General features: G+C 44.9%; 1 protein-coding gene across 1 annotated transcript in view; it reads right to left on the bottom strand.

The window, feature by feature from the left end:
* The window catches only part of NIBAN3 (niban apoptosis regulator 3), a 35,032-nt gene extending 16,794 nt beyond the window's left edge, over positions 1-18,238 (bottom strand). Inside the window, exons 1-12 of the mRNA XM_036740840.1 lie at positions 18,184-18,238; positions 15,728-15,858; positions 13,636-13,761; positions 10,157-10,253; positions 9,623-9,790; positions 8,157-8,272; positions 7,915-8,019; positions 6,380-6,542; positions 5,891-6,081; positions 5,605-5,649; positions 569-727; positions 255-371 (exon numbers count right to left, since the gene is read on the bottom strand). Of these exons, the coding sequence (XP_036596735.1) occupies positions 255-371; positions 569-727; positions 5,605-5,649; positions 5,891-6,081; positions 6,380-6,542; positions 7,915-8,019; positions 8,157-8,272; positions 9,623-9,790; positions 10,157-10,253; positions 13,636-13,761; positions 15,728-15,858; positions 18,184-18,238 (1,473 nt within the window). The remainder of the gene's footprint in view (positions 1-254; positions 372-568; positions 728-5,604; positions 5,650-5,890; positions 6,082-6,379; positions 6,543-7,914; positions 8,020-8,156; positions 8,273-9,622; positions 9,791-10,156; positions 10,254-13,635; positions 13,762-15,727; positions 15,859-18,183) is intronic.
* Positions 18,239-21,446: the final 3,208 nt, after the last annotated feature.

The raw sequence follows: 21,446 nt of genomic DNA, 5'->3' as shown, positions 1-21,446 counted from the left end.
TATATATGTGTATATGTATAGGGGGATATTCAAAACAGATATAAGGTGATTTAGGAGGGAAGGCACTAGCAGCTGAGAGGATCCAGAAAGGCTTCATGTAGAAGGCTGAGAAGTTGGAGTCTTGTTGGGAAGCAGAGATTTTCAGAGCTAGCGGTCAGGAGGGAATGCATTTTAGTCATGGGAACAGCCAGTGCAAGCCTGTGGCAGGGCAGTCACAGCAAGAACAAGGGTAACTGGGGGGAGGGGTGTCTTACTTTTAACACACGACCCTTAACCTTCTCCAGCATGCAGATAACTTTTCTTCGGCGAGTGGCTGAGGACACATGTTGCTCTGAAAGCTGTTGGAAGGTGTACACGGCATTCTCCATCACCTAAGAATAGAAATGTTAAAAAAAGGCACTTGATATGGAAAAGATGTGTGGATTCACCTCTAGCTGCCTTTTTCTAGCCCCCAGATACACTCACAGGTGGGGAAAGTCACCATGATGCACTCCATGCTTCCTTCTCCCCCACCCCCAGACAGCACCAGAGTTTCACCTTGGCTTTCCTTGCTGATCCTTCATGGTACCTGTTGCATGAGATCCTGAGCGCTGAAGACAAGGTTTTTAGTGCCGCGAAAACCAAATCTTTCCTTCAAACCCTGAAGACTGTCCCAATAGAGCTCTGCCTTCTGGTAGCATGGCTGCATCAGCTCTAAGTCCCAGGGCATATCTCCCAGGGAGCAAACCTGTGAAAGTGCAGCACGTGAAAAGGAGCTGGGCCCGGTCTCTCAAAAAAAGAACAGCAGGGGAGCTTCCTCAGTCTGCCCCCTGGTAGGAGTCATTCCCTAGATTCAGCAGAGCTACTTTTAGAGTTCAGAGAAAGGATAGGAAGGATCCCATGGCCCCAGATGCTACAAGGAAGTTGGCCTTGGAGGGATGGAAAAATCTTGGGAGCAACATCCTAACAATGCAAATGATTCCAACAAGGAAGAAAAGAGAAAGCTGTCTAAAGAGAACTGCATTAGGGCACTTTTCAACCATCTTGGTTTTATAAAGACAACATAAAAAGACAATGGAAGGAAAGGCAGGTAGGTGGGGGGAAATATCATGGCACACTCCTGTAAGAACTGTGCTAGTGTTGCAGTCTAGGGTGCTAGGAACCCAAGATGCAAGGGTACAGGGCGGGGGTCTGTCTCCAAAGAATTCAACCACTCAAGCCTTCTTTCAGTCCAAGTAGCAAGTTTATTAAGACACCAGCTGGGTGGGCAAGATTCCTAGTGAGTCTGCAGTATTTGTGACACCAGCACAAGCAAGTGCGAGATTCTAAGAATATGTGTAATTTAATGGGGGTAAGACTGATATTTTTATACAGAAGGACTGTGGGAAGATCTGGATGGGATTGAGAAGTGGCAAGTAAGTTAATTAAGTAATCAAGGTTGTCTGGGATAGGCCAGATGCCTCAGGCATCTGGGTTCCTGAAATTTGTGGGAAAGTTCAAGGGTTTTTCCTTTTAGGGGTCCAGATCTCTCCCATCATTAGGAACACTGAGTTCCAGAATAGGGTGAAGAAGGCTGGTGACAAATGCTGATGACTAATGCTACCTGACATCAAGGAAGATAGCTTTTTTAGAGGAAGACCAGAAGAAGAACCACTGCTCAGGATAACTGGCATGGTGATATTGGATGACAAAAAGAAGAGCAAATTAATGAGTACTTACTTCTGTTTCTTCACCAAGAAGAATGAGTCTCAGAATGGGAAATATGGAACAAAAATGGATGCTAGGAAATTGACGGTCAAGATTAAGTGTGGAAATGGTAAGGGTAACCAGCATCTCCCAATGAATTCAAATGGGCAAACCAGGATGAATTCTATCCTCATATACTAGATATCCTGCTAAATTCCTGGCAAAAGTCTTGTGAGCAACTCAGTCAGTCAATAAGCATTTGTTAGATGCCTATTATGTACCAGGCACTGTGCTAAGTGCTGGGAATAGAAAGAAAGAAAGGAAGGAAGGAAGGAATGAAGGAAGAAAGAAAGAAAGAGAGAAAGAAAGAAAGAGAAAGAAAGAAAGAAAGGAAGGAAGGAAGGAAGGAAGGAAGGAAGGAAGGAAGGAAGGAAGAAAGAAAGAAAGAAAGAAAGAAAGAAAGAAAGAAAGGAAGGAAGAAAGGAAGGAAGAAAGAAGAAGAATTAGAAGAAGCAGAAGAAGAAAAATAAGAGAAGAGAAGAAGAAGAAAGGAGGAGGAAGGGAGGGAGGGAGAGAAGAAAGAAACAAAGAGAGAAAGAAAGAAAGAAGGAAGGAAAGAAAGGAAGGAAGGAAGGAAGGAAGAAAGAAAGGAAGGAAGAAGAAGAAGAATTGGAAGAAGCAGAAGAAAAAGAAGAGAAGAAAATCAGGAGAAGAAGAAAAAGAGGAGGAAGGGAGGGAGGGGGAGGGAGAGAAGAAAGAAAGATAGAAAGAAAGAAGGAAGGAAGGAAGGAAAGAAGGAAGGAACGAAGGAAAGGAAAGGAAAGGAAAGGAAGGAAGGAAGGAAGGAAGGAAGGAAGAAAGAAAGGAAGGAAGGAAGGAAGGAAGGAAGGAAGGAAGGAAGGAAGGAAGGAAGGAAGGAAGGAAGAAAGAAAGAGAAAGAAAGAAAGAGATCCTTGCTCTTAGGGAATTCATATTCTAATGTGGGACACAACTGCTATGTACAAAGGAGATACAGACATATTAAATTGGGGATAATCAATAGAGGGAAGTCATTACCATTAAGAGAGATTTTTGTAGAAGGTGTAATTTTAGCTGGGACTTACAGGGAACCAAGAAAGCCAGCTAGGTGGCGCTGTAGTGGATAGAGCACCAGGCCTGGAGTCAGAAAGACTCATCTTCCTGAGTTCAAATCAGGCCTCAGATGCCTGGGCAAGTCACTTAAATTTGTTTGACTCAGTTTCCACATCTGTAAAATGAGTCAGAGAAGAAAATGGCAAACCATTCCAGTTTCTTTACCAAGAGAACCCCAAATGGGGTCATGGAATGGGGTCAGACCATCCTGAAAAGACTCAACAACAACATAAGTGGGGCATTGTGCATGCTAAGCACTAAGGATACAAAAGCCAGCTGAAACAATAATAGTGAGGGAAGACAATACATAAAAGAGAGTGGGGTTCTAGGCTACAGAAGGCACAGCAGCCAGAGCAGAAAGTGATACAGTACTGTAGTTTTCAGAACACATTTGGAATGGTCTGCCTAGTCCTAGATGCCCTGCATTCTAGGAAGAGCGATGAGAAGCTAGAGTTCATCTAAGAGGTGCCACCATTGATTGAAGCAACTAGGAGTCTTTAGCCCAGAGAAGACGAGACTGGGGGGTTGGGGGTGGGCTATGATATCTGTCTCCAGGAATCTTTCGAGTGGAAGATTAGACTTGTTCTGTGTGACCCCAGGGGGCAAATGGATAGTAGTTACTGATGAAGTAGAAAGGAGTGCTGGAGGCAGATGGAGCAAGCAGGATGCAAGATGTGAGATGTGAGATAAGAGCCAGGATGTGACCAGCCAGAAAAGTGATCGAAGAAGACTGTGCATCGAAGCCCCCAGCATGGACTTACCTGTGTGCTTTCACAAAGCACCCCCTTACCTGACATGCCAGAACAGCTCTCCCCCTCCCCCTTTCCTGTTCTCTTTGCTTATCTGTATGACAAAGGCACCTCTGGAATACCTGATATCCCAGGCATTCTAGAGCTGTGCCTGCCCCTCCTCCCATGCTCTTGTGCCCCTTCCCCCTATTCCATAAAATTGTATTTAAACCAGACCTTTAACCTGGCCAATGGCTTCTGCCTCCTATGGGAAGGTGGACGGCTCTGCCCAGCTGTAGGGGAGAAGAGCCGGCTGAGGCTCAGCCTCACAGCGAGCAGGCCTGCCTGAGTGTGTTACCCCAATAAATGACTTTCTTTAAGTTGAAGACTGTCCTAGTGAATGTGAATTCTTTCAAGGTACTAAAACCCACTTGTCTACATTCCATCATTTCATATGGCACCCCAACGTTCTTGGGTGAACCCTGATCTCATCAGTTACAAAGGGGCAACTTTGGGCTTGAGGTCAAAACAAACTTTCTAAGTGACCTGGGTTGCCTCCAGGAGTGTTTAATCCCCAATCACTGAAGGTTTTCAGTGCAGGCTGAATGTCAATCGTAGGAGCCACAGGAGAGTCTTGCTTAAGCAACAAATGCCCTCTAAGTTCCTTTCTAGCCCTGAGGGTCTAGGAGTCTTCATATCGAAGAAGGAGATTTCCACATGTTTCCTATTATAACTCACTTCCCCTCTATGCCAAGGAAGTGCCCCAAACAGCCTTCATGGTCAGCACTCTTTCTGGTGTTTTATTAGCCTTTAGGAAATGTGAGCTCCCCACAAGATAAGCACAAGATGTATGACTGTGGCCTACAGGACCACTGAAGGAAGTGTGGATTGAGCCAGGATACACTAAGGGAGAACCAGACAGAGTAACTGGAGCCTGAACTCTTGCCTGATTTAGTTGCCGGAATCAAAGGCTGTTGGCCCTAAGCCTCTATAACTCCTTTGGCATCCACCAGGACAATTTCCAGTGTAAAGAAAGTTGCTTCCTGGAAAAGAGGCTAGAGGGAGGGAGGGGACAAGCAGTGATTAAGTACCTACTATGTGCCAGGCACTGTCCTAAGTCTTTTTAAACTATCTCAACAACAATTCTACAAGGGAGGTGCTATTATTATCCCCAGTTTACACTTGGAGAAACCAAGGCAGGCAAAGGTTACATAGCTTCTAACCTGAGGCCAGATTTGAACTTGGGTCTTCCTGACTCCAGGCCTAACACTGACATTCACAAAGTTAAATTGGCTGATAAAGTGAAATGACATAAACAGGTAGTTCTCAAGGGAAGAAATCTAAGCTATCTATAATCAAATGAAAAAAAAATGCTCCAGATCACAAATAATTAGAAAAACATGAATTAAAGCAACTCTGAGGTTATGCCTCACACCTATCAAATTGGCAAAAACAGACAGAAAAAGAAAACCACGAATACTGGAAGGGCAACAATATTGTGAAGACATACAACTTTGAAAGAATTGGGAACTTTCGTCAACACAATGACCAACCGCCATTCCAGAGGACTCATGATGAAACATGCTACCCACTTCCTGAGAGTGGTGATGAACTCAGAGTATAGACTGAGACATCTATTGGAGGGGGCATGGCCAATAAGGAAATTTATTTTTGCTCAACTAGGTATATTCGTAACAAAGGTTTTATTTTTCTCTCTTATTAGGGAGAAGGAAATACATGTTTTCATTGATTGAAAAATAAAATTTAATTTAGAAAATAAATAATTAAAACCAAAGAGAGCAAAGAAAGATATAACACTTTTTTTTAGTAGTGGCAAATGGAATAAAATGGTACCCATTAATTGAATCAATTGAGGAATGGCTGAACAAATGACAGTAAAGGAATGTAATAGAACAATACTGTGCTATAAGAAATGAACAGAGACAGTTTCAGAGAAACCTGAAAAGACTTATATGAACTGATGCAGAGTGAACCAGGAGAACAAATTAAACTACAACAAAACTGCGAAAATGAATAATTTTGAAAGACTTAAGGAGATCTGATCAATGCAGTGACTCACCCTGATTCCAGAGGGTTCACGATGAAGAATGCTACCTGCCTCCTCCTGACAGAGAGGTGATGGACTAAAAATATATAGACTGACAAACACATTTTTGGACATAGCCAATGGGGGAATTTTCTTTTCCTGATTATAAGTATTTGTTAAAAGGGTTTTGTTTTCCTTTTTTTAAAGAGGGAGAAAAAATTAATGCTTTAATAATTTTTTAAAAATTTTAATTAAAAAGGCAGGGTGGGGGGGAGTGGTGTTGCAGGATATAAGCTGGAACCACATGGAGAGGTCTCACCTCCTCTTTCAGCACAGCCACGACCCGGCTTCTCTGCACGTTTCTGAGCAGACCGTCCATTCGGTGGACAAGGACCATGCCAATCATGCCAAACCCTTGGTGAACAGGGCCCAGAAGCTCCTCCATCACCCAGGTCAGCTGAGGCTCCACTTCCTGGCAGAGGGAGGACTCAGCAGGGCCACACACCATTTCTAGAGAAAGAGCAGAGTGTTTCATGAGGCCCTAGGCCTGGCAGAAAGCCTGGGCTGTAGCACGAAGGAAGAGGCATCTGGGATCTGGGGGGAAACAAGAGGGTCCCAGGACAGTTCTCTGACTCATCCAAAAGGCCCTGGCTCAGTCACTGGAATGTGAGCAGCACAAAGGGGGGGGGGAGTGGGAGGCTTGGGGTGGGGGTGAGGGGGTGGCAGAGACACTTTGGAGCTGAATCTGGTTTCTCTACAAGCCTGCCCCAGGCAGAAACAGCGCCTTCCTCACCCAACCAATTCTCACTTTGAAGTCTTTGAGCAATCTGATTGCTTAATGCAAGCATCTGATCCGCCTCAGGACGAATTTTCTTCTCCAACTCTTTCTGCCGTTCTTCTTTTTCTTGATGAAAAATTTGGAGCTCAGAGGAGACCAGCTTTAATACCAGAACATAGACTTCATCCAAGAACTGTTCAAACAGCAGGACCCAGACAGAGACAGACAGAAAAGGAAAGGGAAAGAGAGGAGAAGGGGGTGGGGGTGGGGAAGAGGTAGAAGATGGGAAGCGAGGCAGAAAGAGACAGAGATGAAGAGGAAAAAGAGAGAAGGGGAGAGAGGTAAGGGGCAAAAGAAAGGAAGGAAGGAGGGTGAGGGAGAGGAAGAAAAGAAGAGACAGAAAGGGAGAGAAGAAGGAAAGGAGGGGGAAGATATGAGAAAAAGAGAGAGAGAAAGAGAGAATTAGGAAAGCATATATCCTTATATCAAAGACATTTATATAGGTCACAGCAGAAATATTTGAAGGGAGTCAGTGTTCTTGCCCCCAAAGTCCCCGAGCGCCAACCAAACAAACACAGTGCCAACACACAGCAATAATGTTGGTTGTATTTTGTCTTGTTGGTTTTTCTTTTCTTCTAGAAGGGGAAGGAGGGGGTGGTGTCATAGCACCCATTCTCACAATCCTGATTGCTGACTGACACCAAGTGCCTGCCCCACAGGAGGGGCTCTGAGGGCTGTGGGGTTTCTGGGTATGGTATCCCAAACAACTGATAGAATCACCCAGTATACCTGGGGTTGTTAACCTTTCTTGTGGCATGTGATGGGGGGTGGGATTCATGCTGGACCCCTAAAAGGAAAAGCTCTTAAACTTTCCCATAGTTCCATTAGGAACCCAGCCCCTGAACCCAGATCCCTGGCCTCTTCCTGAGGCACCCAGGCCATCCCAGTCAATAATCCTTTTAACTGCCCTTTCTTTGAGGCCCTCATTGTCTGTACCTGGCCCATCCCAGATTACTTGCCACTTCTTAATCCCATCCAGATCTTCCCACAGACTTTCTGTGTAAAAGTACCAATTTTATCCTCATCAAACGCTTAGATTCCTTAAGAGTGTGACCTGCTTATATTGGTGTCACAACTAAACTGGCTACTTTAATTGGAAGGCTTGAGTTGTCAAAAGTCTTTCAAGGCAGACCTGTGCCCTGTACCCTTGCATTTCAGGGTCCCTAGCACCCCTAAACCACAACACCATGGACCTCTTTGGGGGTAAAGTCTATGGATCCCTTTCAGAATAATGTTTTTAAATAATTGAAGGAAGTGTTCAATTTCAGTTAGAGGTCAGTAAAAATGAAGACATAAAGGTTTTTTTTTTCCTATCCAAGTTCACGGACCCCTAGAAAATATCCATGGAGTCAGTCCATGGTTAAAATCTTAAGGGTTGAGAAGTCCTGTTCTATACCCTCTGCCCACCAACCCCGAGACACTGGACCTGAGCCAGAGGCAAAAACCCAGTGTGGCTCAAGCAATGATAAACCTGTGGATAGGAAAAGTTAGAGTGGAGAATTTACCTTCCTCCAGGCCCATTTCCTCCGGCTTTCCATACCCCTGAGCATGGCTGGCTTCTGGGCCCGAAGCTTTGGCAACAGATCCCGCATCAGCAGATTGGTGAGGATCTAAGGCCAAAGGAAGGCAGAGCTGACCACTCTATGGCAGAAGGAGATGGGCTCCCTCTCCAGCAGTCTGTCCTTCCCTAGGTCACAGCCCCTGTAGGCAGAGGAGGGTGACCCCCAGCTATACTTGTTTTACAAACCTCTGCGTCTGTGCCCAAAAGAAGGTTGTCGACTCCATAAATGCCTTTCTCCTGCCTGAAAGACTTCACTGCATCCAGAAATGCTTCCACATCGGGGGATTTTCTTCTCTGTAAAACTGAAGCCAATTTTACCTTCATTCCTCCATGCTTGGGCCCACATGTGGCAGTGAGCTCAAGGAGGTTGGTATTGGCCCTGAAATCCTACCCAGCAGTCAAGGACGCCTTCCCTGTTCCTCCTGGCCAGTCACAACCAACCTCCTTTGACCTCAAAGAGCCTTGCATACCCCACTCTAATCAACTGGAAATGTATCATCAGCATTAATTTTCTGCTTGTGTCTTATCTCCCTAGACTGTGAGCTCCATGAGGACAGCATATCAGCCACTACAGCCTGTGAGGGGCATTGCCAAGAGGAGGCAAAGAGGATGGCAAAGGGTCTTGAGTCTTCATCACAGGAAGAACAATTGAAAAAAACTAGGAATGTTTAGCCTGGAGGAGAAGACTGGGGGCTGGGGTGGGGGTGTCCAAGTATTTGAAGGGCTGCTCCGTGGATCATTAGACTTGTTCCTTTTGGCCCCAGAGGTGGAAGTCACAATGAGGCAATTTAGGTGTGATGTCAGGAAAAACTTTCTAACCACAAGAGCTGTGCTGAAAATAGAATGGATTGCCTCAAGTTGTACATAATCTAATCTAGAATTTTCCAAGCAATCAAAATCAAGTTCAATTGTTTAAAGATTCTGTTGCTTGAAGATACTACTCTCTCTCTCTCTCTCTCTCTCTCTCTCTCTCTCTCACACACACACTCACACACACGCACACCCCTTTAAAAAAAAATAAAGACATTTGGTCACTGAGTGCAACCTCTCCCCCCTTTTACAGATAAGGAAACTGAGACACAGGTAGGTAGTAAGTGGCAGAGCTGGGAAGCCAAAAGTCTAGATCACAGGATGTGTGTTGGAGGTGACTTCAAGGGCCATCAGGTCTGACCCATTTCTGAAAGGAATCCCTACCTCTGATTGGAGACCTCCAAGAAGGGGCTGGCTGCTCACTTGTCCAGCATATGAGAGCAGGGATTCCCAGATTTGTCATTATGTATATGACTTTGTATCACTTAACCTGCCTGGGCCTCAATTTCCTCATATGTAAAATGAGAGTGGTGGTCCTAGATAGCCTCTGAGGGCCCTTTTAGTCATTCAGTCCATGATCTTGTGGTTTCCCTGACATTAGATGAAGTAGGTGCTTACTACTACATTGTCTGCTGTTGAATGAACCAGTCAAGAAGGGTCTTTTCCATAGTGACAGGGACTTTCCTGAGAGACTGACCCATCTATCAGGTCTATGCAGGAGGAGAGAACTCAGGAACTTATCCAGACCTTGTCTGTGACACCAGGGACCTACTCACAGGACACAGATATAATTCTGACTGCAGCCCCTCAGAGAAATCACATTGGGCTGGACCCAAGCCTACCTGTCCCCCGGAGCCGAATCCCATATCTCAGGATAGATTTCCAGCTGCCCTGGGATTCTACCGTGTCCGTGCACAAGCAGAGAGGCTGTCGGAAAGGGTGGCTGAGATAGATGGGAAATCCCAGAGGGGGCTCAGTGATTGGATCTGGATCCTGAATGGAATGGCTCCCTGTGAAAGAGAAAGACTCTAGGCTTCATTCTTGTCTTAGAGTCAAGAAGAAAGCTTGGCTTCAATCTCTTGAGCTACACAGCCAATCCAGGACAAATCAAGAATGCCCTTATATATAAGGTGTGGGGAATGGAGGGCCATCTTGCTTTTAAAATTGGCCCCACATCAATCTTTCCATGACAAGGGCTCTCCAAGCCTTTGAGCACTCTCCTTCTGAGGCTGGTGAGGGAACCTAGAAACAACTGTCTTTGCCTAATCCTAGCCCTACCCACATCTAAGGACTGCTGTTGGAAAGGGCTCTGTGAACCTTAGGGGCACCACGGGAATGTGAGCAGTTGTGATTATTCTCTAGTCACAAAGTCTTACCTGTTGAGCTCTGATAGAGACATTCCCTCCATGAGGCCACTAGTGTGTAACCAGTCAAAGCAACAGACCCCTGTGGCTCATCACCACATCTCTGCTCCTAGAAAGACACCCAAAGGGACTTTTCAGAAATTTTCTCAACTACAAGTTGCTCTCTTGGGAAGATGAGCAGCTAGCGAGGCAAGAACTCCCCCAAATATTCACTCACGGGACACTTTCAATGAAGCATCATGGAAGTAGCATGGTGCCTCAGCAAGAATCTTGGAAGTCAGAAAACACAGGTTCTAGTCCCAGATCTGCAGGATTATAATTTTCTATGTCACCTTAAGCAAGTCACTCTCTAATATCTGGGCCTCAGTTTCCTCGTTTGTAAAATGAAGGAGTTGGATTAAAAGGCCTAAGCCTTGCCAGCTCTAGCATTTTTTTGCCACTGGACCCAGATGGCTCTGGAAGACAGAATGAGGCTGGTGACTGCACAGCTCTGCCTCACTTAAATCCAATTCACTTGCAGTTCATGACATCACCTTCCTGACGTCATTGGTCCTCTTTGAAAATGGAGAAACAAGACCGACGACAACAATAATCCCCCACCCCGTGCCTAGCTGGACTACTTCCTGTCTCTGCACACACCCTAAAGTTCCCCACCTCTGGACTTTTGCTCCTAGGACACCTCTTCAAATTCCTATCGATCTTTTAAAACTCAGATGACACCTCCTGGAGGAAGTTTTCAGGGATTCTTCCCAGCTGGAAATTATTTCAGTCCTTATACCGCACTCTGGCATCAAGAAGTCAGTGTTGATTTACATCTCTCTCCAATGCCTTCATCGCTTACTATTTTGTATGATAACTATCCTTTTGCTAGACTCCAGCCACCATGAAGGCCGAGACCATCCCTTATTGAAATTTCCACCACCTCTGTTTATCAAGATGCCAAGATCATAGAGTTAGAGACGAATGGGATCTGAAAGGTGCTGCCCTCTCATTTTAGAGAAGAGGAGACTGAGATCCAGAGATTGGGGAGTGACTTGCCCAAGGCTACTTAGCAAGTTAGTTATGGGTCCAGGACTAGAACTTGAGTCTAGGACTAAAACCAGAGATGGCAGATGTTCTGCCTAAGGTTGCACAGTTGGTAAGTGGAAGAGTCGATATTTGAACACAGGTCCTCTACCTCCAAATCCACTTTTTACTGATTAAACATTTGCTGAATTTAAATACAAGATTTGGTGCTTGGTTCACCTAAAGTTCTGTGGAGACAAGGTGACTTGGGAATGGAGGTGGGGGGATGGGGAGCCAGCTCATGTCTGGGGAAGAATGGCAGCTACAAAGATGGTGGGAGAAGAAAGCTTCTTACCTGGCTGTCCCACTCACAGGTATTCGGCACTAATTCCACTCCATGAGCCTTTCATTCCTACCCTGAAGTGCCCATAGCCATGAGGGTACCACTGAGAGCATGTATCTGATCTCTGCCTTTGACTTAATGATGGACTTTAGGCATCTATATCTTATTTAAATTCCAATTCAATTTGATTCAATCCAAGCAAAAATCTATTAAGTAGCTATCATGGGTATGGCACTCTACTAGGTCCTGGGAATAATAAAAAAAAGAGAAACATTCTCTGTCCTCAAAGACCTTACATTCCATTAGATGTGGTGGTAGAGACATACCATGTACGTACATTAAGTATAATACAAGGTCGTATAAAGAAGGAAGGAGTGCAAACTACTGGAAGGGAGGGAAGATAAAGGAAGGCTTCATGGAGTAGGTGGTCCTTCCATTGAGTCTTGAAGGCAGACAAAGATTCTAGGAGGAAGATGAGGGGAGGCATCGTAGGATAGGGGATGGATTTTACAAATGCGACAGATAGTGTGTACAGTTCAGGGAACAGCTAGGATTCGAGTTTGGCTGGAATGGAGAATTTGTGAAAGAAATAGGGTAAAATGAAGCTAGAAGAGTAGGGTAGAAATAGAGTGTTAGAGGGCCTTAATCACCAGGCTCAGGGATACGCATGTCATCCTAGGGGCAATGGACAGCTACTAGAGGTATTAGCGCAGGGGAGCTACATGGTCCATGGGCTCCAAATGCTGTGTTGGTTTGAGTTATTGAATACCTAGCTCAACACAGCCCCATGGAAAGCTTAGTCAGTATTAACTGACCTTCTGAATGAGGCCATTCCCAGCCCGCCCAGCTGCTGGTACATTCCTTTCCAAGGTTATTCAGTATTTGATTTGTATATGGAATATATGTACTGATTAGAATATAAACCCCTTGAAGGCAGGGACAATTTCCTCCTGTCTTTGTATATTCCTGGCATACAGTAAGCGTTTAATAAATGTTTATTGATTGATTGATTGGGACTGCAAAGTTCCAGATCCTTCAGAAATGATTTTAAATGGCAGAGAGGCTTCTAGAAAAACCAAAGCAACCTTTCAAAATAGAAAATACAACCAATGACAAGGAGTGTTCAAATTTCCTCTCTGTAAATCAAGGGGTTTGGTTAATGAGTTATAAAGGGGCTCCCAGCTCTGGCTTTCTATGGCCACTGGATAAAGGGAACCTGGGAACATGGTACCTGAGACAAGGAGAAGGGTATATCCATATGAATAGTAATAGTAATGAAAGTAATGATTCATAGAAATAGAGGAGAACCCCAGTATTTTAAGGTTTACAAAGTGTTTGTCTCACAAAACTGCATGAGATAGATGGTAGAAGTATCGTTTTCCCACTTTATTGATGAGGAAACTGAGGCTCCCAGAGGTTAAGTGACTTGCTCAGGGCCACACATTGGGCAAGTATCAGAGCCAACATTGGAACTCAGTGCACAGGATCTTAAGTCAAAACTGAGGTCATCTAGTCCAACCTCATTCTGCAGATGAGATCATTGAGACCCAGAGAGGTCCCAGAGGTCCCACCCTCTGATTGAAGAGGGTGGAGGATGGACACTGGAAAGCTTATCCCAGATTCTCCACTATTTAAGGGTGACACACAGGGAATTCTCTTCAGCATTTCCCAGCAGGCTACTTTCCTGAATGCCATCATCTCCACAGACGCATCATTCTGCAAGGTGAAATCAACTTGGAAACCTATATCTTTTTAAATTATTTTCTACCATGACTGCATGACTTCATGGCCCTCCCCCTTCCAGCTTCTTCCCTTATTAGATTGTGAGCTCTCAGAGGGCAGGCACTATCTTACACCTTTCTTTGTATCTCCAGAGCTTAGCACAGTGCCCAGTACGTAGTAGGTGCATAATAAATGCATATTCACTCTGACTCCAACTCTGATATGGATTCCCCAAGGTCATACCTGTACCAAGGAGCAGAGATACTACTAGATCCCGGCCTAACATTCTTCCCACCACTGCCTCTGCAAAGAACTGACTGCAAGGGGTCTAGAACCAAGTGTTCAGCTTGGCATGGGCATTGGTGTTGGCATTGACATTGGCACTGGCAGACCCAAATGAGAATAAAATGGACACTTTTACCTCTTTACTGCCAAACCACTCTAGAGAGGAGTCTCCACGTAGCACACAGTAACTCTCCTTCCACTTCGGGGAGTTCCCTTGCAAGTGAGTCAGGATCCCCTCATGCATCACAGCTGGGGGAGGCTTCTGAGAAGAGAAACTTGGTCAAAAGTGGCATCATACCAAGTGACATCTCTTTAGAAAAAACCCAGGACAATAAAGTGAGAGCTTTCTATTCTGCTCCCCCACATTCAACAGACTCCCTGAGGCTGCCACAGCTGCACACCAGTGGTTTTCCAAACACATGGTACCTATTAATGTCTGTACTTAAAGACAGCTGAGCTAAGGACAGTGCATCTGCCATCTCTCCAGGGATCTGAAGCAGAAGTAGCAGAGCATGAACCTGCAGACCTTCACCAGATGCTTTAAACATACATCCCCACGAAGATACGGACTTCATAATAACCTGGAAAAACCTACATGATATGATGGATATGATGCTGAGTGAGAGGAGCCAAACCGGGAGAACATTGCACACAACCACAGATATATTGATTCTGTGATAACTAACCTTGATAGACTTGGCTCTTCTCAGCAATACAAGGTTCAAAGACAACTCCAAAGGACTCATGATGGAGAGAGCTGTCTACACCCAGAGAAAGAACTATGGAGTCTGAATACAGATTGAGGCAAAATATTTACTCTCCTTTTTTTCCTTCTTTTTTTTTCTTTTTTTTGTTTTGTTTTGTTTCTTCTTTCTCATGATTCATTCCATTGGTCATAATTCTTCTTTACAACTTGACTATTGTGTAAGTAAGTTTAATGCAAAGTTGTATGTAGAAGATATATCGGATGCCATGCTGTCTTGGGGAGGGGAGGGGAGGGGAGGGGAGGAAGAAAATCTGCAATTCAAAATCATGCAGAACTGAGTGTTGTAAACTAAAAATAAAAAATCTTAATTAAAAAAATACATCCCCACAATGAAAGGACAACCTTTTGTGAGTTAATGGTTGGTTTAGATGCTTTTTTGGAATACCCTGGAAGGGGAGAGAAATGAAGGTCCTGGTTCCCTCTCCCACCAAGGCATTGGGTCTCAAAGAACAGCCATTTGGGGCCATCTTGTGCTATTCTTTCCATTTGGAAGCAGGAAAAATGCACCAGGGGACCCCAATTGCACTACAAGCTACACAAATACCATCTCCAACATCTTCCCTGCCCCAATCCTGGAAAGGAATAGTGTCAGTGATACGCTACTAGGCATCTACCCAAAGATTCAAAGGAATCATATGAACAAAAACAATTTATAGCAATTCTGCAGTAACCTAGAAGCTAAGGGGGAATGGCTAAACAAGCTGGAGTATAGAAATGTGTCAGAAGATTGGAATGTCGTTGTACTGTAAGCAATGATGACAGTTTTGGGGAAACCTCCGTGAACAGAGAGAAATGAGCAGAATATAACAATTCACAATACAACCACATCATCGAAGAAAACATCTTTGAATGACTTGAGAACATCGGGCCAACGGGCTGATAAAACTACAGTCCACAGGACTGAACACACTACTCACCTGCCAGAGAAAAGTGATGGGCTTAAAATGCAGAATGAGACCGATGTTTTTGGACATGGCCAAGGTGGGAATTTGCTTTGCTGGACCATGCCTATTTGTTATGAGGATCTCGTTTTTACTTTTCATGATTCAGTGGGTGAAGGGAAGTGGAAAGGCACAGATAAAAAATATGTGTTAAAAAATAAGTTTTTTGAAGCTAAAAGAAAAAGGAATGGAATAACCAGGAGTGTACCTGGACACAAAACAAGAGAGAGTTCAGCATAAAAGAAGGCATTCTCTCATTCTCTAAAGCCTCTGACATTGGAGGGCTGATGAGCTCCTGTCCTCAATGTCCTTTTTTCCTCTCCACTCAAGGAGATTGCGCTGGGATTCTATGTGATCTCCAACTTTTGTACACTTGAAGAACCCTGGACCCAGAGAAGAAGCCTCTGGTGGAAAACCACCCCACTCAAAGGAGCCATAACCACTTTATCACAATCCGTAGTGCTCTCAGGATCAATGCCCACTTCGTGCCAACCTAGAACCTCCCCAGCATCAGCACCTACTTCACTCTTCAATAGCTGGAATCCCATCTGTCCTTGGGGTGTCAGCTCTCTTGAGATTTGCCTCAGGAGGGCCATAGCGAGTTGTCTTTGGTAATGTGGCATGAAGGAATTCAGGAAAGCACCTGTCCGTCCTGGGAAGGGACAAAGGACAGATACAAACGTTAGCTGATCTCCTTTCCCCCCAAGCTGATCTCACTTTATTTTGAGATAGTTGGAAGCCCCTTCACAGACCCCAGGGACTATGCCCTGTGATCCCTCTCGCTTTTGACAGGTCTTTAAAACCTACCCAAGGCATGATCTTTTTTTTTTCTTTTTTGGGGAGGCAATCATAGTTAAGTGACTTGCCCAAGGTCACACAGCTAGTAAGTGTCAAGTATCTGAGGCCATATTTGAACTCAGGTTTTCCTGACTCCAGGGCCCGTGCTCTATTCACCGCACCACCTAGCTGCCCCCATGATCTTCTTTATACCAAGTCTGAGTTAGGGAGGCTAGTGATGGGCAGAACACCTTCCACCTGGAATCTTGGTGACTGGATGCACATGAGACATAACTGCTCCCATGAAGCTCTCATCCCCAATTGTCCTATTCCCCCAAAGATCAGAGAGGCTGGATGCAGGTGACTTGAGTCCAAGTCTTTCTTCTTAACATCCATGAGAAGCACCAGCCGGCAGATAATGCAGGAATGAGAGCCTGGGAAAGGAGCTCGTGGTTGGGGATTCCAATACTGTAAGAGAGAGAGAGAGAGAGAGAGAGAGAGAGAGAGGGAGAGAGATCGAGGGGGGGGGGAGAGAGAGAGAGAGAGAGAGAGAGAGAGAGAGAGAGAGAGAGAGAGAGAGAGAGAGATCGAGGGGGGGAGAGAGAGAGAGAGAGAGAGAGAGAGAGAGAGAGAGAGAGAGAGATTGAGGGAGACAGACAGAGACATTGACAGATTTGAACTCATGCCTTTCTGACTCCTGGTCCAGCACTCTGGCCACTGCACCACCTAGTTGATTTGGAGATAGAGGACCTGGGTCTGAATCTCAGCTCCACCACTTATTCACTGTAGGACAAGGCACACCCCCTCCATTTCTGTTTCCTCATCATCTCCTTCTTATGGGTAACAACATACTTATTCCCTCACAGGTTTGTTGCAAGGATCAAATGAAATATGGAAGTAAGGGCTTGGTAAGCTTAAAGCATTTTATAAATGTCAGCAATGACTACTATTTTTAATTGTATATTTTTGTATATTTTAATTGTATATTGTATCATTGTTGTACATCTTTAATATATAGAATAACCAGATTTGGCTCCGAGGTCAGGCTCAGTTGGTTTCTGGGCCATCAGTTCCATGCCTAGTTCTCCCTTTATCTATATATCCTTTCCTTCCAAGAAGAGACCATCAGGGCCCACAAAGACTCCAAGAAATCAGCAGCATACGTGTTCATTTGCTGGATGTTTACTCCTAACGGGGTGAGTGAGCTGCATACTTAGAGCCACCAATCCCTGAAAACCAGGGTGGGCTTGGAGAAAGACCAATCAGCCAATGTTGCTTTAGCAATAGCCCCCCACCTGTGACGCATGCCTGCCCTGCACTGTCTAATAGCCTCAGCCGAGTGATTTGTCAAGGATGTTGGCAAGGAGGCTTCCAGGGTCTTTCTTTTTGTGGGTAACTTCATCTCCAACACTTGGCACAATGCCCGGCATATAGTAACCATTTAATAAATGCTTGTTGACTGGCTGGGTGATGGCTGACACCCCTTCACCCATCTAATCCACCTTTTCTTCTGCTCAAATGACCCTCAGCAAAGAATCATGATTCCAAGTGCTTTTTCTCCCCCAAAACTCCAAAAGCCCTCCTCCCATGCATGTGCTAGTAGGGACTAGTTTAGACAGGATCCTGCAGTCCACATGTGGATGGCATATAAACTGTAGTCACACCCAGGGTTTGGTACTTGAAGGAATTTCTCATGTTGGAGCCAAGAACATATCCCTGTCTCCTTGCAGATAATGGGGTCCAGAGCAGTGCTGAGTGGCAGCTCTGAGTCACAGTCCAAATGTCAGGGGAAGAGAGAAGGGGTGGGGGGGAAGGAAGGAAGGAGGAGGAAAGAGAGACTGAGAAAATAACAGGGAAGGAGAGAGAAGAGGGAGGGAGGGGGGTGGGGGTGAGAGAGGGATAGAGAGAGAGAGAGAGAGACAGAGAGAGAGAGAGAGAGAGAGAGAGAGAGAGAGAGAGAGACAGAGAGAGAGAGAGAGAGAGAGAGAGAGAGAGAGAGACAGAGAAACAGAGACGCGGGGGGCGGGGAGGGGGAAGGAAAGAGAAACAGAGAGCAGGGGAAGAGAAGAGAGGAGAGGAGGGACACAACACATTTTCACTGGTTTGAGTTGCTGCCAAATACCCTACCCAGGTTCTCAGAAAGGCTCTGGAAATAATACTTGACAATTCATTCTCCAAACACGTTCTCTCCTGTCCTTACCTCTCAGGTACTGGCAATGTCTCTCCCCCAGGTGGCTCGAGTTCTGTGCCCCCATCTTGTTCTTTCCACTGAAGGTCCTGCAGGAAGGTTCCTCCACTGGTTGGTTAAACAGAATAACTGCTTAGAGAATCCCACTCAGCCCTGAGGGCACCTCCTGATGGGCAACTCAGATAAGTTAAAAGTCTAGGTAATTTCTCTGGGATAGAATGGCTCCTTCAGTCTAAGTTCTATTGACATAAAGCCCTTAGAGCAGGCTTCCTCTAATTCGATCCTAGCAATCTTTTAGTAAAGTCCTGGTATTCTAAGCCATTAGGTCCTGACATGCCACCCTAGCAGAGCCAACTCTGCAACAAGAAAGACTTTGGGGGAAACTGAACCCCTCTTTGACTGCACAAAAAAAAATGATCCCCGTCACTCCATGAGAGAAGTGAACCTTGTGTTGTGGGTGGGAAATTTCAAAAATTGTTAATTCTCCAGAGACATGTCGGAGAAGGGTGTGTAGGTGTGTGTATGGGGGTAACTGGCTCTCATCAGGGGATGTTATGGCCACACCTGCCAACCACAGGAACGCCAGGGTAATAACCCTGCTGAAAGCACCCACCAGCTTAGCAAAAGAATTTGTATTAAAGGTTTAAAAGAGGTTGATAAAAGAGAATGAGTCAAAGCCTTCTTCTGGCTCCTCAGCCACCTTCCTGACCCTCTTCTCTGTGTCTGTGGCTGTCTCTACCCATCTACAGAAGATGCAATATCTTCAAACTGGCCAGAGACAAGGGAACATGGGATGGGCGAAAGGGCAAGCTTTAGCCTAAACTTTGTGAAGCTGAAGCTATGTTTCAGTATCATCAGCTCCCTGGGGAAATGCCTCTAGCCCCACCCTGCACCTGTTTTCTGTTCTGTTTCAGTTAGAGATTTTCCAAAGTCGGTTATTTCCTCCAGGGTTAAGATGAAGTCTTTTACGGGTGCACAAATAGTAGTGACCACATGTCCATCTTCAGGTGCCAAATGACCAGTCTATCACCAAGTGTCCTGTTGGTCCTGGGCTAAGGCCCTTAGAGATGGGGGTCAAATAGGCCTAGGAGTTGGGGAGGGGCAGTCCAAAGCGCAGGGACAAAACCCAGGCCCAGGCTACCATGGTTCCAGGGAAAAGACCAAAGGGGGTGTGTGTGTGTGTGTGGAACCAGAACCAACCAGCAACCTGGCCACAGACTCTAGCCCATACTTAGGGGGCAAACCTGGATCCAAGCAGGGACTAAGACCAAAATGCTTCCCTTACTGTGGGTATGCCCAGGAAAGTGAGCAGAACTAAAGTTGTACTGATCACCCAACTCAACCCTTCAAACAACTCAGGGAATCTGCTGATGGGCCACATGCAAACATAGCACTGAGGATGCCAGCAGGATCAAGCAGCTTAGTGCAGCACATGGGGTCTGGGCTTACTGCCTTATCTACCAGGACAGTATCCCCTCTGCTTTGTGACTTGTCCTCACCCTCCCCACCTCACCCCCTGCCATGTTTTGTGACCCACCCTGAATGATGCTCTTCCCTCCCCCTCCATGTGATAACAACCAGGACAATGTCCCCTCTGTTTTGTGACCTCCCCTCCTCCCTAGCAGGAGAGCCTATCTCCGAGCCTCTCCCCTTGGATCCCTCTGTTGGGTACTGTTATCAGGATATTTGAAGCTGGATGGATGTTCCAGCACTGACCAAGGCTACGTTACCCTTCCATGTACCATGAAGCTCTCCTGGGTCTGGCTTCCCCATAACAGTGGAAAAGGACTTCAGCCTCTGGATTTTCCCCATCTGTTCCTCACTCCACAACCCTTGTCCCTTGGTCCCTTGGCAAGTCTTGCCTGCATAATATCTACCAAATCTTCCCCCTTCATATGCACCCCTCTGGCCAGTCCTGGTCTAGGCTCTGATGACCTCTTATCTAATTAATCATAGAGAATTAGAAGTGGTCTCAGGAATCATATAACTCAGGATTTCTTACCCTGGGGTCTACCAACCTGGGTGGGAAAAAAATTACATTATTTGCATTAACCTCTGACTTCCTTTGTAATGCTCTGAATTTTATTTTATGCACTTAAAACGTTATTCTAAGAAGAGGTCCTTGTGCTTCACCAAAATGTCAAAGGTGTCCATCACATGAAAAAAAAAAACTAAGAACATCTGGTCTACAACATCTCATACCATGTACCAAGATAAGCTCAAAATGGGTACATGATTTGGACATAAAGGGTAAATATCATATACAAATTGGAGGAACAGAATATTTTACCTATCAGATTTATGGATAAGGGCAAAATTTACAACCAAAGAAGAGATAGTATTATGGGATGTAAAATGGATAATTCTGATTACATCACACTGAAAATTTTTGCACAAACATAACCAATACAGGCAAGATTATAAGAAAATCAGGAAACTGGAAAAAATTTACAGCAAAAGTCTCTGATAAAGGCCTTATTTCTCAAGTATATAGGGAACTGAGTCAAATTTATAAAAATGAGTCATCCTCTAATTGATAAATGGTGAAAGGATATGAACGGACAATCTTCAGAACAGAAAATCAAAACAATCTAGAGGCATTTATTACATAAATGTAAAACAAAACAGCTCTGAGGTACCACCTTACACCTATCAGATTGGCTGATGTGATAGAAAAGAAAAATGACAAATGTTGGAGGGAATGTGGAAAAACACACAAATGCACTGTTGGTGGAGTTGCAGACTGATCCAACCATTCTGGAGAGCAATTTGAAAATATGCCCAAAGGACTATAAAACTGTGTGTACCCTTTGATCCATCAGTATCACTATAAGGTTTGTATCCTAATGAAATAAAAAAAAAAGGAAAAGGAACTATATGTACATACTTAGAGCAGTTTTTTTTTTTATGGTGTCAAAGAATTGGAAATTGAGGGAGTGCCCCATCAACTGGGGAACGGCTGAACAAGTTCTGGTATATGATTGTGATGGAATACTACTGTGCTATAAGAAAGGATGAGCAGGATGCTTTCAGAAAAACCTGGGAAGACTTACATGAACTGATGCAAAGTGAAATGAGCAAAACCACAGCATTGTACACAGCAACAGCAACATTGTGTGATGATTAACTATGACAGACTCAGCTCTTCTCAGCAATACAATGATCCAAGACAATTCCAAAGGACTTATGATGAAAAATGCTATCCACCTCCAGAGAAAGAACTGATGGAGTCTGAATGCAGATTGAAGCATATGTTTTTTATTTTATTTTTCTTG

Source organism: Trichosurus vulpecula, chromosome 1 (assembly GCF_011100635.1).
Source record: "Trichosurus vulpecula isolate mTriVul1 chromosome 1, mTriVul1.pri, whole genome shotgun sequence".
In the NCBI taxonomy this organism is placed as follows: Eukaryota; Metazoa; Chordata; class Mammalia; order Diprotodontia; family Phalangeridae; genus Trichosurus; species Trichosurus vulpecula.
The sequence above is the reverse complement of the archived record's forward strand: the minus strand, read 5'-3'. Positions and strand labels throughout refer to the sequence as shown.